This window comes from Phasianus colchicus, chromosome 12 (genome assembly GCF_987193195.1).
Source record: "Phasianus colchicus chromosome 12, bPhaCol1.hap1.1, whole genome shotgun sequence".
Classification (NCBI taxonomy): domain Eukaryota; kingdom Metazoa; phylum Chordata; class Aves; order Galliformes; family Phasianidae; genus Phasianus; species Phasianus colchicus.
Window position 1 is genome coordinate 19460001 of NC_143447.1, and position 14830 is coordinate 19474830.

The 14830-nt window shown below is 44.3% G+C and overlaps 1 protein-coding gene across 3 annotated transcripts in view; it reads left to right on the forward strand.

Annotated features, from left to right (window-relative positions):
* MAP2K5 (mitogen-activated protein kinase kinase 5) overlaps window positions 1-14830 on the forward strand; it is a 111254-nt gene that overhangs the window by 83261 nt on the left and 13163 nt on the right. For 2 of the 3 annotated variants that reach the window (XM_090149180.1, XM_031587879.2), the window contains 2 exons: window positions 7851-7912; window positions 10402-10447. The exons of the other annotated variant lie outside the window; for it this stretch is intronic. In XM_090149180.1, the coding sequence (XP_090005306.1) occupies window positions 7851-7912; window positions 10402-10447 (108 nt within the window). The remainder of the gene's footprint in view (window positions 1-7850; window positions 7913-10401; window positions 10448-14830) is intronic. 3 annotated transcript variants of the gene reach the window in all.

Here is a 14830-nt window from a genome sequence, read left to right on the forward strand (position 1 = left end):
AGAGGCTCAGTACTCTCTGGAGCCCTACAGCTGTTGTTGCTACCACGAGTATTAAAGTGCTCAGTGTTGTAAGACTGATTGCTTGGGGCCAAATGTTCCCTTTGGTTGCAAGGAGGTCCTAAAACTCACAGGAGGCAGAGCAGAGCCCATCCCCAGAGGAACCCAAACCCTGGTGCAGAATTCCCCGCCTCACTTAATGACGACAGCGGTGAGCAGAGAGGGGCTGCAACCACAGCAGTGTGGTTCTGGATGATATGGAGAGAGCTTGGAAGTTCTTATCCTCTTATTCCTGGACCGAATTTCTCATTGCACAGCTGTTTTATCCTTTCGTATAGCTTGGAGCTGAGCAATGTATGTCCAGGAGGGATGACCACCGTGCCCCAGGCTGGCTCCAGGCTTATCTGGAGAGCTGGGAGGTGGCTGCAGTAACTGGGGCAGGCGTGGAAGGTTTGCAGCAGACAGGATGACTATCAGAGGCCTTTGAATAGACTCAGAGAACCTGGTGGAAATGCTGTTTTGGAATACACAGCAAGTCACTTTGGTAGTTTAAATAGTCTGTCTGTTCTTTTCCAGGGACTTAAATTTACTTTGCATAAATTCTGCAGAAAGAGCAAGGGATTTGGGAAGTGTTGTAAGCCATGCCTGACATGGTTTTTGTTGAGTTATGTTAGCAGGCTTTTAATGGCACTGGTTCTGGGCTGATTGCTCTAATGCCAGGATTAGCGAGAAGCAGTGTGTGAATAGGTTGCACGTCTGCCAGGACCTTTATTTTTTAACATGTGGTAACGTACGCTGAAATCTGATCCAGCTACAAATAAGACACGCTCATTTAAGCAACAGTCCCCATCACTGCAGCCTCTTCTGCTACCGTAAGGCTTCTGCTTCTGGCCCAGAGATGAGGATAGGCTCACTCTGATGCTGTTTGTCCTGCAGTACAGCCAGCAATAAAAGCAGTCTGCTGGTGTTTGAGCTCTGGGAATTCCTTAATTCAGCTTAGCTGAGTTGTTTTTGGCTTCTTTTTTTTAAAATATATTTTTGAAAAGCGTATTTTTTGAACAAGGTAGAAAAGGAACCTGATTTTGGTCCGTCAGTTTTGATTAAAACCCCGGAATTAAGTGGACATCCGAATCAATTGAATTAGAAGCTTCAGGAGTGAGGACTTTGAAGAGCGAGCCCTGTTTTTGCAAATAGGAGGCAGCACTGAAAAATCTGCATATTTTGGCGAGTCAGGCAGACTTTTAAAAGAAAAATTAATTAGTTGTACTCATGAATCCTTACTGTGACAGCTTCATGAGTGAATAGTGAGGAGCTTTCCATGAGTTTCTTGAACGTTTCTGTTAAGTGCCCCCACAGAGCTACTCGGTCTCACAAGACTGCAGTTTAATCTAGCTCAAGGACTTCACAAACTTTGCAAATCAAAGGCTTCTTTTTTTTTTTTTTCTGTTTAAATCCATCCTCTAGAAATGTTGAGCAGATCAGTTAATGCAAGCGTGGTGTTAATGCTGAGCTACGAAGCATGTCAATGTTAATAAATTTTCAATGGAAGAAATAACTTGGACTGAATACATGTATCCTATGTAGTCGTTTCTATTTTTTTTCCTCCTCTTTGTTAAATATATCCCTCTATTTATTGCTACAGCCTTAAAAATTCACAGTATGTTCAGCTTGATCAAATAGCGCAATGAAGTCCATTGCCTCCCGAGTGCAGAATTTTGTAACACATCAGTGCTACATTTGGCTGTTGTTATAAATGAAGTTGGAACCTTGAAAGGCTCAGGAAGAAACGAGGCTTTGTATTTTTTCTTTGGGAATTTTTGTCTTAGAATCTCGTCTATTGATTCAAATGGATGGACAGCTGTATTTAACCCTGAAAACGTTTTGGGTTTTTGAAGATTTCTGTGCAGGTGTGAGAAGACATGTGTGTGTTGTGTACACAGCCACGAGAATCTGCCCTGGTTTGGGGCATCCTTTGATTGAGGCAAAAACTGTGACCTTACTAGTGTTTGAGATTCAGGGGCTTATATAGGAGCAAGGTAAAACCACAGGTAGGAATTGCTGAATAATTACCTTTAGACCAACCTGAGCAAGAACCTTCCCAAGAGGGCAAGCTCATTTAATGGTTCCTAAAACTCAATCTTGTGGATGTCAATGGTCATGCTTGATTATTTGCAGCAGTGTTTTATGAAAAAGCAATAAAAATGCATTGGGAGTGTACAGAGGAAAAAGGGAACAATAAATGGTTTTAGTTTTTCAATTGGGTCCCTTCGGTGTGAGCAGGTAGAGGCTGCGTTTCATGCTGCTGTGCCTTAGCTATTTGAAATGTGCATATGTGTGTGTATCTACCCAAAACACTGCTGTGCTCTGCTGGCTTATGATCGACAAGAGACCAGCAAGGAGAAGAAAAAATTCTTATGTTTGTTTTAGAGAGAAAGCAATTACAGTTACGGTTAAAGGATTAACCTGTTTTCCAGCTACCTGTACACTGTCTGCACGGCCCTTTGGAGAGCCTCACTTACAAGTGCAGAGCTTGGCGAGGGGTAGGGAACATCGTGTTGGACACTCTAGATTATTCCTAATGTTAATTACACTCTTCAGCTTCTTTCTTTGGCCTCTAAAAAGCATCCCACAGCAGCAAATGCTGCCAAAGAGCTCCAGGTGCCTGCTGGCTTCCCACTGCAAGCACCTGTGTGTGTCCTGTATGATGTAGGTTATGTGGACGCCGTGTTGTCTATAGGTTGGGAGCAGGTAGTGCTGCCTGGGAGAACAGCGGGCTGTCCCACGGGTTGAGGTGTGGGAGGCAGGCGGAGGGGTTTGCTGGATAAAACACTGGCCTCTCGACCTTGGTTCCAGTCCAGCCCGAGATCTGGAAATAAATGAGTTCACTGCTGACACTTCAATCCCAGCAGACGGAACTTCACACCGAAATGCCCCCGCGTGTCATTTGTCACATTTGGCACCTGCTGCTAAGAAAAGAGCAAGAAGCGACCTGGCGCAGAGATGTAATCATCTTTCACCTTCCTGCCAGGGGTGGGAGCATAATGGGGACAATCCAGAAATTCTTTCAAGTTGGGGCCTCTGAGCCACCTCCAGACATCATTGCTTTTGCACACTCGTTACTTGTAAGGGCTCACCTGCCATTAGGCTTCTGCGGGGCTTTTGAAGTAGATTGGCTAAAAGTCAGCAATGGGATTTTGTTTAGGAGTGCTTTGAAGGGAAGTTGACCTTGAAGGAGTGCATCTGAACGTGTGTGATATTGTGATTTGCTGCTCTCGTTGGAGCAGCTCCGTAACTGCAGTGCATTTATTACACCTAATTGCAACTGGCAGCATTTCAGGTGCAGCTAAAACTTAAGTTTGTCTGAAAAAAAGTCACTATTTGGCCAGAAAGTAAACAGCAGCTATAGGTGTATTTGGAAGAGACTAGAGTGCACAGATATTCTGCAGTCCCAGAGATTGGTGTAGCTGAAGTGATGAGGCTGAAGATGCTTCGTAAAGCACCCACATTATTTATTAAATACTGCCATTTCAGCATCAGCGGGCGAGTTGCAGAATAGGAGTATCTGCCCAGAGGAGATGATAATTTCAGAGGCAGGGTGTGCTGGGAAGCCCAGAGGACAGAGTAACTGAAGTTTGGTTTGCTCGGCTCTGCTAACTTCCCTCTTGTGGCCATCGAGCCATAGGACCATGGCATTTCCTTCTGCACAAGCCTGCACGCTGCCGAGAGAGTGCTGCAAAATAGCAGCTCTGGAGCTGTGGGAAACAGAAATTTTAACCCTTCAGAGAGAGGTGCTGAGCAGATGAGAAGGTAAACCCTACGTGTGCTGAGCGCATCAACTGCTGCCCAAGAGGTGCAGCTCAGCTCTGCCTGGGGACATCTGGGGACATCTGGGATGGCAAGGAGCCCTAACACATAACTGAGGGCTTTGCCATCATCTTTCAAGTAGAATTCTGTGTTCGCTGATGTTCCTGTCACAGGGAGATGGGGGGCTTCTTCTTCCTTCAGAAAGGACAATGTGATGAAGCTTTCAGTTGTTTTGAGAAAATGCCACTCAAGAAACGTTCTGTTTGGGTGAGATGTGTACAGCACAGCCTGGTTCTAGTGTACTTTGTTAGTCAAAGATGAATTCCAAGTTCCATTGACATAGGAGAGTTTCCAAGGCCAGTCAGCTGCTGTGTCTGTTGAATTTGCTTCTTGGGTTTGTCCAGACAAACTTCCAGGGAGGACAGAAAGGAGGGGAGGGAGCCTCATTTGTGTTTCTTCCCATCATTTGTGAGTTTGTAGGACAGTATTTATTCTGTAAGCCTCAGCAAAATCTTTGCTGCTGCTGCTCTGGCAGCAAAAGAGATCAAGAGATGTTTCAGATAAGAGATCTGAGAAGTAGGTGAGGATGCAGGAGGTAATGCCATCATTGCCTTCAGATGTCCTCTCTTTACAGGGACTGTGCTCTGCTTCTTTCCATGCCTTTGCCTAGATAGCACGGCCTCCCCCTGCCATGGAAGTCAGTAAGGTCTATACCAGAGCACTGGCATTCTAAGAATTAAATATTAGGAGCCGTGTTTGAAGTTCAAAGCCCTCCCTCCTCCTGCTAGCTCTGATTTTCTGCTGCTGTGCTGTTTTCTTTATGCCTGAGCACCTTGCTGACAAGTGCTAATAATAAAATGCCAAGAGAGGGTCCAGTCGGAGTTACCATACATTAAACATTCTGAACTTGTCCTTTTGCTCATAGATTGTGCATAATTAATAATTAAACGGTTTCAGTTGTAATGGGTTGACCTCCTTGAACTGTTCATTATTCACAAGGCAAAGGCATCACTCAAACTTTTCCTATTGCCCTCCATATGTGCACAGCACGGCTGGTTCTTATCACAGAGCAATTGCAGGGGCTTCTCCTGCAGCGGGTCCCATTGCAGAGATGTTTTTGCCTTGGGATCAAGCTGCTGGGGGATGTAGGAGCAGTGGGCACGTTGTTCAGTCTGCAGGTGGGTAAAATGAGGCAGAGCATCAGAATACAGCCAGACCATTGTTCCATCCAGTGTGACCATATTGTGTCACACAGACGTGGCAGAGGCTGTGGTTTTGTTTTTATTTCCTCTTTCCCATCCCTTTCAGAGTCAGTCAGTCACAGGCTGGAGAACTTCGGGGTACCTATAGGCTGTGCTGCTTCTGTGTGGTTTGGGATGTTTTTGCTCTGTACTTGGTGCATTGTGATTGCTCACATCCCACAGGCAGCAATAGGAACGCTTTCATTGAGATAACTCTAAGTACAAAATACTCTCAATTTTCTGCTACTCAAGTGTTCTTCAGTGGAACCATGGCAGAAATGGAAGTGTGTCCATTGCTGGTTGCCGTGGCTGGCTATCAATTGAAGGGGTGATTTCTGCTACTGAGGTCATTTAAAAATGAAACACTGGAGGCAGCTCTCCAGCATCTGCCTTTGGAAGCAGCTGAGGTCCATCCATGCTTTCCTGGTTCAGCTGAAACCGAAGCTTCCTTCTCCCATCTTACCCGTGCTGTAAAGTAAGGATTGGCTCTTATTGATACGAGTGAAATTACTTATTTCTACCGATCTGTTTGCCTTCAGACATGCTTCCTAGTGAGCGTTTTTTGAGATTGATGTACTGTCCCCAAAGAGTAGCAATTTGTCCTGCAAATGACTGACAAATACACAGGACATCCAGCCTAAAATCCCTGGGCAGACTGCATTAAAGCATCTCCTTTTCCTGCTGGGATCCAGTCAGTGTTTATCCCACCCCTCACAGCCTGCGCTTGAAAGAAGAGTGGCTTCAGAGCTCTCTATCAGCCTCTCATCGTGAAACTTCCATTGCTGGTCCACCAGCCCGTGGTGGGAAATCTCCTACTCAATGTCTGTGCAGTGCACTCTGCCCACATTGGTGCCCCAGCACGTGCTGCTTTGCTCTCATTGCACTTACAGCATGGGACAGTTGGCTGGGTACACCCAGACCCCACTGGTGGGCTCCGGTACTTTGCCTTCCCATTTTCACAACGACCCTTTGCACACACACAGCTCCTTTCCTGCTCTTGTGCTCTGACCCCATCCCACCTGGGAAGGAGGTGTTGGCCTTTGGCTGCGTGCTGGACAGGAGCAAACGATGGGAGAGCTCAACCTGCTGGGCTGTGGCACTTGGTGCTCCAACACTTGGCTCTGTGTTTTCGGTATTAATAAGACTAATTTTCATGTGCAGCTCTTTGAAGTGCAGGAAGTTTAATTGCACTGTTTGTTTCCCTGCGTTCCTTCCGCTCTGCGGTGCAAACCTGCCTATATTGCTGCCATTTATAAGTTGGGAAACAATAACCTCTCCCTCGCCCGGCCTAAGTTCAAAGGGAATTTGGGCACGTTCTATCAAACGCTGCTCATGGTTAATAGAACTCTTTGAAAATTGTCAAGCAATTTTGCCTTCTCCTTTTACTCTTCAGTTACTTTTGATTTAATTGTATTTTCCAGCAGTTTCCGATTGTTTGAATTGGAAACAAAGCCTTAATAAGAGTTCTAGTTAATTTTCTGTCTTGTAATTACCGATCTCATTTTTCTGATAATTGGCCACAGCAATTATATGTATATTTACTAATCACATAGGAGGCTCTGCAGTTGTGTCTATCTGCCACCATTGATAATGGCACACACATTGCAGAGGTGCTTTTATCATCTTCTTTTTTCCACTACATCAAAGCTATTTCCTCGCATTCTCAATAATGAATACATGCATGCATTTGACACAGTTGTGTGCTAGAGAAATTGTTTGGCTCCCACCAAATGCTGCACGCTCTGAGTTTCTTGCCTGCAGCGCTGGAAGGTTGTATGTAATGATATATTGCTCATCCAAATGGCCAAAGCACTCCAAAGCACAGTGAGATTAAAATAAGTCATTCCTTTGTTAATTTAAATAGGTGCATGTATCATACTTTGCGGGGTACTTTGTGTAGGGATGTCAGGGAGGAAAAAAGCCGCCGAAAGGTATTTTTAATAGCAAATGAGAATAGATGAGAATGGAGTCATTTGCAGCTGCCTGTTTTATGTGGCTCTCTTGTTCCAACTGTAGGTCTAATGAGATGACACTGTTAAAGTACTCTGCAGTGTAATTTCATTACATCCTGAGCTGTTACACTATAAACACAGTGGAGCTCTCTGTCATTCTTGGAAAAACTCCTAAATTCGTAAAGCCTGTCTTTGTAAATGGGGATGTTGTTTGTTCCCCGTTTGGGTGGAGATTTTTTTCCTTCTGCTCTTCGTTTTATTTTCTCTCTTTTCAATTTTTTTCCCTTTCCCCCGAATGCCGGGTGCTTGTTTTCACCAGCCTGGTAAATTTTGCCTGTTTTCCCCCTAAAAATGATTTTATTTAAAAAATATTTTAAAATCTGGAACAGCCTTCCTGCTAGGACGGCCTCTAAAATGAATAAGTGTAAATAAACATGAGTGTAAATAAATAGCGAAAGCAGTGAAAGAAACAAAGGTCAACACAAGAATAATTTCACAGCTCTTTGTTAATTACAAGACCATTTGTGTGTTACTTAAATAATCATTAATTTCTCATTTACACTTTCCCTACCTTCCTTTTTACCCTGTGGCTATCATTGTCCTTTTTTCACCTCCCCTCAGTGTCTTTCCACATGTTTTTACCCATTGTGTAATACTCATTAGTCGAAATCCAGTGTTTTTATAACACGTTCTCAGAAGATTTTGTACCTTTCTCTCTCCAATTCTCTGCGTGAAAAGGGAGCTTTGTCACTTCCTTCCCCCCCACCCCCTCCTCCCCTTTTTGTCATCGCTGTTATATTGCTCTCCTTCTAAAAAATGCTCTTCTGACGCTGCTCCTTGTTCCAATCCAACCCAGGAGTCGCCCGTCCTTCCAGCCGGGGAGTTCTCGGAGCCATTTGTACACTTCATCACTCAATGGTAAGCTCCGTTTGCAAACATGCCATGCCCTCGATGTAAATGATACATGCCATTAACTCCGCGGCTTGGCGAGACCTTATGGCTTTCCTTGCATCCGCTCCGAGAGGAGAGGGACTTGGGGGCCTTGGGCAGATGGGGCAGCAAAGCTAAGCAAACTGTTTAAATTATGTAAACGTTATTTACACAAAGGGTCGTAAAAGTACTTACGTGGATTTTCCCTGTTTTCATAAACCCGCCCTGATGTGGGTGCAGAGCTGGCGATGGGACCGAAAGGATTCATCTGGGGGAAAGGGGCCGCGGAGTCCCGGATGTGTCATACCATAATTTAAGGCTTTTTGCAGTATTACTGATAAAATCACCGCGGTGTTTGGAGAGGCAGGCAGCCCTGATTAATTCCTTGGCTTCCCAGTAAGTAATTTTTACTGAGAGTCGTACTTTAAAACGCACCGTTGGGTGTATTTTCTTTCCTTCAAACCGGATTGTTCGTTGAAAGCCCTGGAAATGAGAGGAGAATGGGCAAGGAGGAATTTGTGGAATAAAGAATGCACCTCTCTGGTGGGTGACAGCAGGGTCTAAATGACCCTCTGGTCATTTAGTAGTGACTGGTGGCAGGAGGGTAAGAATCTTAAGGGTCAGCTCTCCCACAGAAACAAAGCAAAGGGAAAATATAATTTTTTTCTATATGGCAGAATGAACAAGCTCAAATTCTGCACAGGCACGATGTGTGGGGTGGAGGAACATCCCTCACACTGAGCATGCCCTTATGGGGTGCTCACCTAGATGTGGGCATGGCAGGGTGCTGCCGAGGGCTGCACAGATGGGGGGACTCCTTTTGGGGTTCTCTCCATTGGAGCAGGCAGGCAGAGCCCTCAACTCCACGCACTCCTGCCCATCAGGTTCGTGGCACATTCAGATTGCCTGCTGCCCCAGGGATTCGTGTATTTGTACGTAGTGCAGGGCTGAGATGGGATGCCACAAACATTGCAGAAACCAAAAGCAGTCTGATTATCGGTTAATTAAAGTTCCTAAATAATTAAAGGTTGGATAACGTAGGCTTCCTTTTTCCAATAGTCTCAGCTTACAGGCAGAGCTCCGTGCGGAGGGCTCTGCAGCACTGCCGCTGTGCGAGGGGCTGTGCATTTTTAATTCCTTCCGAGGGTAATGACGGACTGCTTGGAAAAAAAAACAACCAGCCCTCATTCAGGCAGGGGGAGGGATAACCCGTGTTCAAATTTCCACAGATGTCAAAGTGAAGCATAACTGATGGTGGCTAATAGCCTGGTTTTCCCCCGGGATGCGGCTACTTTGGGCTGTCAGATTAGAGCTGCTCCCAACCTGCGTCGGCGCCCGCTGTTACCTGCATTGTTCCAGTTATTTGTGGGGAATCTTTGGTTATTTCCTTATCTGTCGGGAGGGTAAATCATATCTGAACTCCTCCTAATTGCAACACAGTTCGCCCAGGATTGCTGAGATAGTGTTCCATTGGCTGTACAGCAGGCAGCTCTTTTCAGAAGGGGGCATTGCTGTTTAAAAATGCACTATGCGAGAAAGAAATTACACTGTGGACTATTTAAGCAATCAATTTCTAATAAGTATTAGAAATGTCAAGTGAGCAGCACACAGGACTTGATGCCAGTTCCGCCATAAACACTGCTGCTTGGATGTAATCCAATTAGTCAGTAGGCAGCTCCTGATGGTCACCTCTGTGCCATGTTATTGTGTTCCTTCATGCAGCTAAGCACAGTTTTCAATAGCTAATTGCACCTGTTGCACAGAAAACTAGGACTATTTGGATGAGAAACATGATCTTATAAACAGCTTAATGCTGTGTAATGAACTATCACCCTGCAGTGTAATGGAAATGAATGGGAAAAAATTAAGGTAGAAACCCCGGGGTATTGTGTGTTCTCCTGAAGCTGTTCAGTGTTGGAGTTAAATTTCCCACCTGTTTGGATAATATGCTGTGCCGAGCTATGTAATAATCCCCAGCAAAACGAGAATCATCTTCCTATGCCTTCTGAGCCGATTGGTTTGCAGTGATCTTCATATTCACACATGCTCATGGCTACAAGCAGTGCAGGCCATGAAATAGAAGGGAAGCTGTTGTCACTGCATCTCTTGCCCGGGTAAGTAGGCACTCGGAGGAGGATATCAGGAGGTATGACACATTTCAGAACTGGTGAAAGGAGCCTATTTGTGTGGGGGACTTCAAAGACACGCAGAGAAAAGTTAAAAGTTGGGCAGCTGTCAACAGAACACTGAGAATGGAGAAACACTGACCACAAGGGATGGGTGGAGGGGATGAGGTTGGCTCACGTCTTGGCCACCGTTGGGAACCGTGGCTTCTGTCAGCCTGTGATCAAGTTCAGAAATAGCTGGAGATTCTGGGCACGGTCTGTCTGTGTTAAAAGAGGATGTCTTCAGTACTTAAGCAAATGAAATAAATAAACGTTTGTTTATATGTGAATGTTTTCTTTTGTGATATGTAGTATGAAAAAGCAACCTAAGGAAAGACCAGCACCTGAAGATTTAATGGTAAGTGAAACTTCAGAGCCTCCAGTATGATTTTTCTCTGAATGTTTTTTATTAATATATACGGAAGTAGAGTTTGGAGGTTTTCTTGTTGGGTTATTGCTGCTTTTTTTTTTAATTATTGTCATTAATTTTGTGGGGCTTGGGTTTTTTGGTTTTTTTTTGCATTTTTCAGCGTGTACAAATATAAACTATTTTGGGCTCGTGAAGCAATTGCAGAGTTACATAGAGCACACAAAAGGTGGGATTCTGATCCCAGTGCAGTTAATGGACATTCTGCTGTTCCCTTGGTTGTGACCAAAGCTGCACTTGTGATTTGGGCAGGCAATACAGAACTCTCACAGGCAGCATCAATTTCCAGTCAGAACCATTTTGATGCTCAATTCACCATTTTTTCAGTTTGTATATCTGGGGATTACAGCTTGATGTAGGTCATGCCTTGTCATCATTTGCCAGCCTTAACCTTTCAAAATCTGAAGATTGAAAACTGGACATTTGGTCAAAGCAGTGCATTTTTCACGGCGTGCAGGAGCTCCTGTTTTCACTTCTATTCACGTAAAATGGGATTGGATTGGCTACAGCAGGTTGAGTTAATATGTAGCTTTGGTCTTCTCATAGAAGGGCTGTCAGCATTGGAATCTGAGCTCAGAGACCTCTTCCTTTTCTTATGCCTGTCAGTGTTTCAGGAAGGTGAGGACAGGTTGCCTGCTCCCAGGATGGTTTGCCATGGCTGTGTGTTTGGTGCACGGTGCTGTTGTTGAGCTGCTAGAAAAACACAGAATATTTGCAGTAATTTCTGCTGGAGGTAGGAGTTGCAGCCTGCTCTGACTCACGTCAAATAGCTTTGATTTTTAAGGGTTTTGTTACTTTCTTTATGTGCTGCATTTCCTGTCTCTTGGAGATTGGCATAAAGTCATCAGCATTTATTTTCTCTGCATTGAGTGTGTAGAGATAATTTCAGCAGACTTCAGCGAGATACAGAATGTGTTTGCATCATTTCCTTTCTTGTTTACATTCTACAAACTACAAGGAAAGAAAAAAACCCAGTGTTTCTATTGCAGCCATTCCCTAGTTAAAGGCCAGTCTCCAGAGATGCCCTGGGGCAGGTGGTGCACGATCCAGACTAGTCTCAATTTAGACCCTGGTTAGTAAAGTGTTTAACTCTGGATCTCATTTTAAGGACATTAACTTCAATAGGTTTACCTTTGGAGTTAGGCACCCACTGCAACAGCTCAGCAGAATGAGGCCCTGAAGTTTCTCAGAGCCCCTCCACATGGTGGTGATGTGCTTCTCGCATGGAAGGCTTCCGCTGCCTTATTTTGTCTTTTTTTATTAACTTTTGATGGTTGGGAAATTCTTGCAGTTAGTCACATCTGAGAAAACTTGGAACAGGTTCTAGAAATGTAGACACATTTACCTTGTGCACTATTATGCTATGGCTGGATAGCTTAGCTATTAAAACAACGGAATAGGGTTTCATAAAACCTATATCTCTTTGTAAATGTATGTTTCAGTGATGCAATAGGCCTGCCACTTATAAATAAAACATCTGCAGATCTCACATACCCCCATAAGTATATATGTATGTTTGTAAGCAATAACACCACTCCAGGGTGTAGAGTCATAAAAATGAGGCCAAAGGGTGAGTGCCTGCAGTACCAGGGAAGTGCACAGATTTATCTTTACAACTACATGCCCTCGAGTGTGCTGGGCCCCTTTTAAGGAGGTGTTTTGTAAAATAATTTTAAAATTATAGCTGCTCAGAAAAAAAAAAAAAAAAAAAGCAAAAAAAAAAAAGCCTTCCCACTTGTTAAACAAAATCTTTTGTTTAACACATTTTTTCCCTTATGATACTTCCTAGTCAATTATAAATGAACGTGCAGCAGCAAATACTAAAGCTCAAAGCAGGCTGCTGCTGGAAGGAAGGAGTGACCCCGTCATTGCCTGCAGTGTGGCTGAGCCCCAGCAGCTGCTCTCAATTCCCTCCTGCAGTGGGATGGGCTCCCAGGGCACGGCCTGCTCCTGCAGCATGTTTGCTGGGAGCTCAGTGCTTGCTCTCCAGACAAATTCTTTGCGTTCCTGCACTTAGCCAGCCTTGTCAAGGAGCACTTTATTTGTCATATCCATATGTAAATATACGTATGTATTTCTCTATCTATCTATCTATAGAATCATAGAATCATTGAGGCTGGAAAAGACCTCTAAGATCATGTAACCTAACCATTGGCCCATCCCCACCAACACAAGCATGCTGAACATGCGTATTCACATGTTTATATACATTTCTGTGCTTAGTTGGAAAACAAGGCCAAACCAAAGCTGTTAAATATCCTCTGAATTCTTAAATTACTGACCAAAACAGCATGTCTAGTTTCCCCTCCTCTGTTTCCTAAACTTCCCTTGTAATTCTGATGGATATCTCGGTGTTAACAAGCAGTGGGTAGAGTGATACAGATACTATCAGCGAAATCCTGGAGCTCTCAAGGTCAGCTTACCATTGATTTCTGTGAAAGCAGGATTTCACGTTCTTCATTGTTTTGATTTAAAGGAAATGTACTGGCAAGGATGAAAGGTGTAACACATTATCATCGTTAGCTTCAGACAAAACAGCAGAGTGCAGGTTTTGTCCCCTATGGACATTAACCGTACTGGAAGTCACTATTTTGTAACCAATTTAGTATAATTAAAGACTGGAAGCAAAATGAAGGGAGCAGAACATCAATCTTGTTCTGCTCTCCTGATAATCAGTGGATTGTTAAAGGCATTTTAGGAGCTGGCTCACAATACCTGGAGTGCCACATTGGCGACTCCAGCAACGTCGTAGGGCTGCAGCAGGGATGCTTTTACCCTGCCTGTTGTGTTAGGAAGGGCACTGTGCACATCTTCTTAGAAAACAGGGCCAGAGCCAAGGCTGTATGAAATTCCTGTATAAAGTCAGGCTTCCTGGTACCATGGGTATTCCTGTGGAAGCGAACACCTGATTTCCACAACAGCTGACAGAAATCAACTTTCTGTATCTACACTTACTCTCTCTTATACCCATACACACAAAAAATGGTTTCTCTGTATGCATGATCAGCAATTTGTCTCACAGTATTTCCCGTTAGCAGACTTCTTCCACGGGAGTACAAGTGAGTGATTTCACCCAGCAGTTGGCAAGTGGTCCGTTCCAGAGCGGGAGAGATCTTTGTAATTCACCGGTGGTTTTTCTGAGCCTTGTTCTTACTGCGTCTGCTCTTCTGTCTCCAATTTCTTCTTAAGAGGAAGGCACAGAGTCAATGGAACTTGCTTGTGTTGCAGCGCTGTGGAAGTCTGAGCAGCATCATAGCGTATTCCTGCCCTTCTTCTCTTGCTTTCCACCAAGAAAAGGAAGATCTCAGCAATTCTTTTCCATAAAGATTATTTTTTCCGTGAACTTGCTGTTTCCATGTGCACCACAGAGCTGTGTGGCACTGCAGGCCAGGCTCCCAGGGGTTCGTGGCACACGGGAACAGGGTGCCTGCACTGAGGGCAGGTGATGGGGCAGCACAGGGAAGGTTCCCTGTCCTTGTGCCGAGCGTATGGGTGGGCATCCACATGCTGGTGCAGCTCAGGAAGCCGTAGATCTGACTGCATTTACGGTATTTTTCAGAAGCTTTCCATTCTAAGCTCTATTTAATGGAATCTATGCATAGTAAGTAATCAGGTCAGAGAAGCAACATCCCCTGTTTGAGATCAATCGCTGGCTAATACTTTATCTAGGCCACTTTATTATCTCATGCTGATTCCATTCCCATTCTCCTCCTCCTTTGTAGCATGCACTTCAGCTGTGGTAAAAGTACGTATCGCATACATATTAAAAACATATACCCATTCTATCTGTATGTAAATGTGTGAGACACAGCTGGATATTGCAGGAGTTTGATTTACTAATAGTTATTATCTGTTCTTGCTGTTCAGAGGCAAAGAGAGTTTCAGAAAACAAGCTAGCGCAGAAATTGCCTTTATGATATCACTATCTGCTTTGGTAATTGTTTAAAATCTCTCCTTTAGCTGGAAACTTGGCCTTTTATTTTGCAGATTGTATGTGCTTCTCAGAAAGCCAGCAGATTTGTTGACGCCTCTTGGTTTTTGTTAGTACAGCATTGAACTCTACCATGCTGCATCTGGCTGCATAAACGAAGGCGATTTGCTTAAAGAAATTGTATTTGAAATACCAGAAGTCAAGCACTAGAAGTCATTCCTTTATGCTTTCACGTGAATGCATAAAAGTACAGGCGTTAAGATGCTGTTTGGGTTTCTGAAGGGAGTATTGGATGGGGAGAAGCTGTGCTTTTGGCCAAGGATCCGGCCAGCATCTGCCCTGGATTCCTTACACTCCAATCTTCTCATATTTGTTTAGGTCTC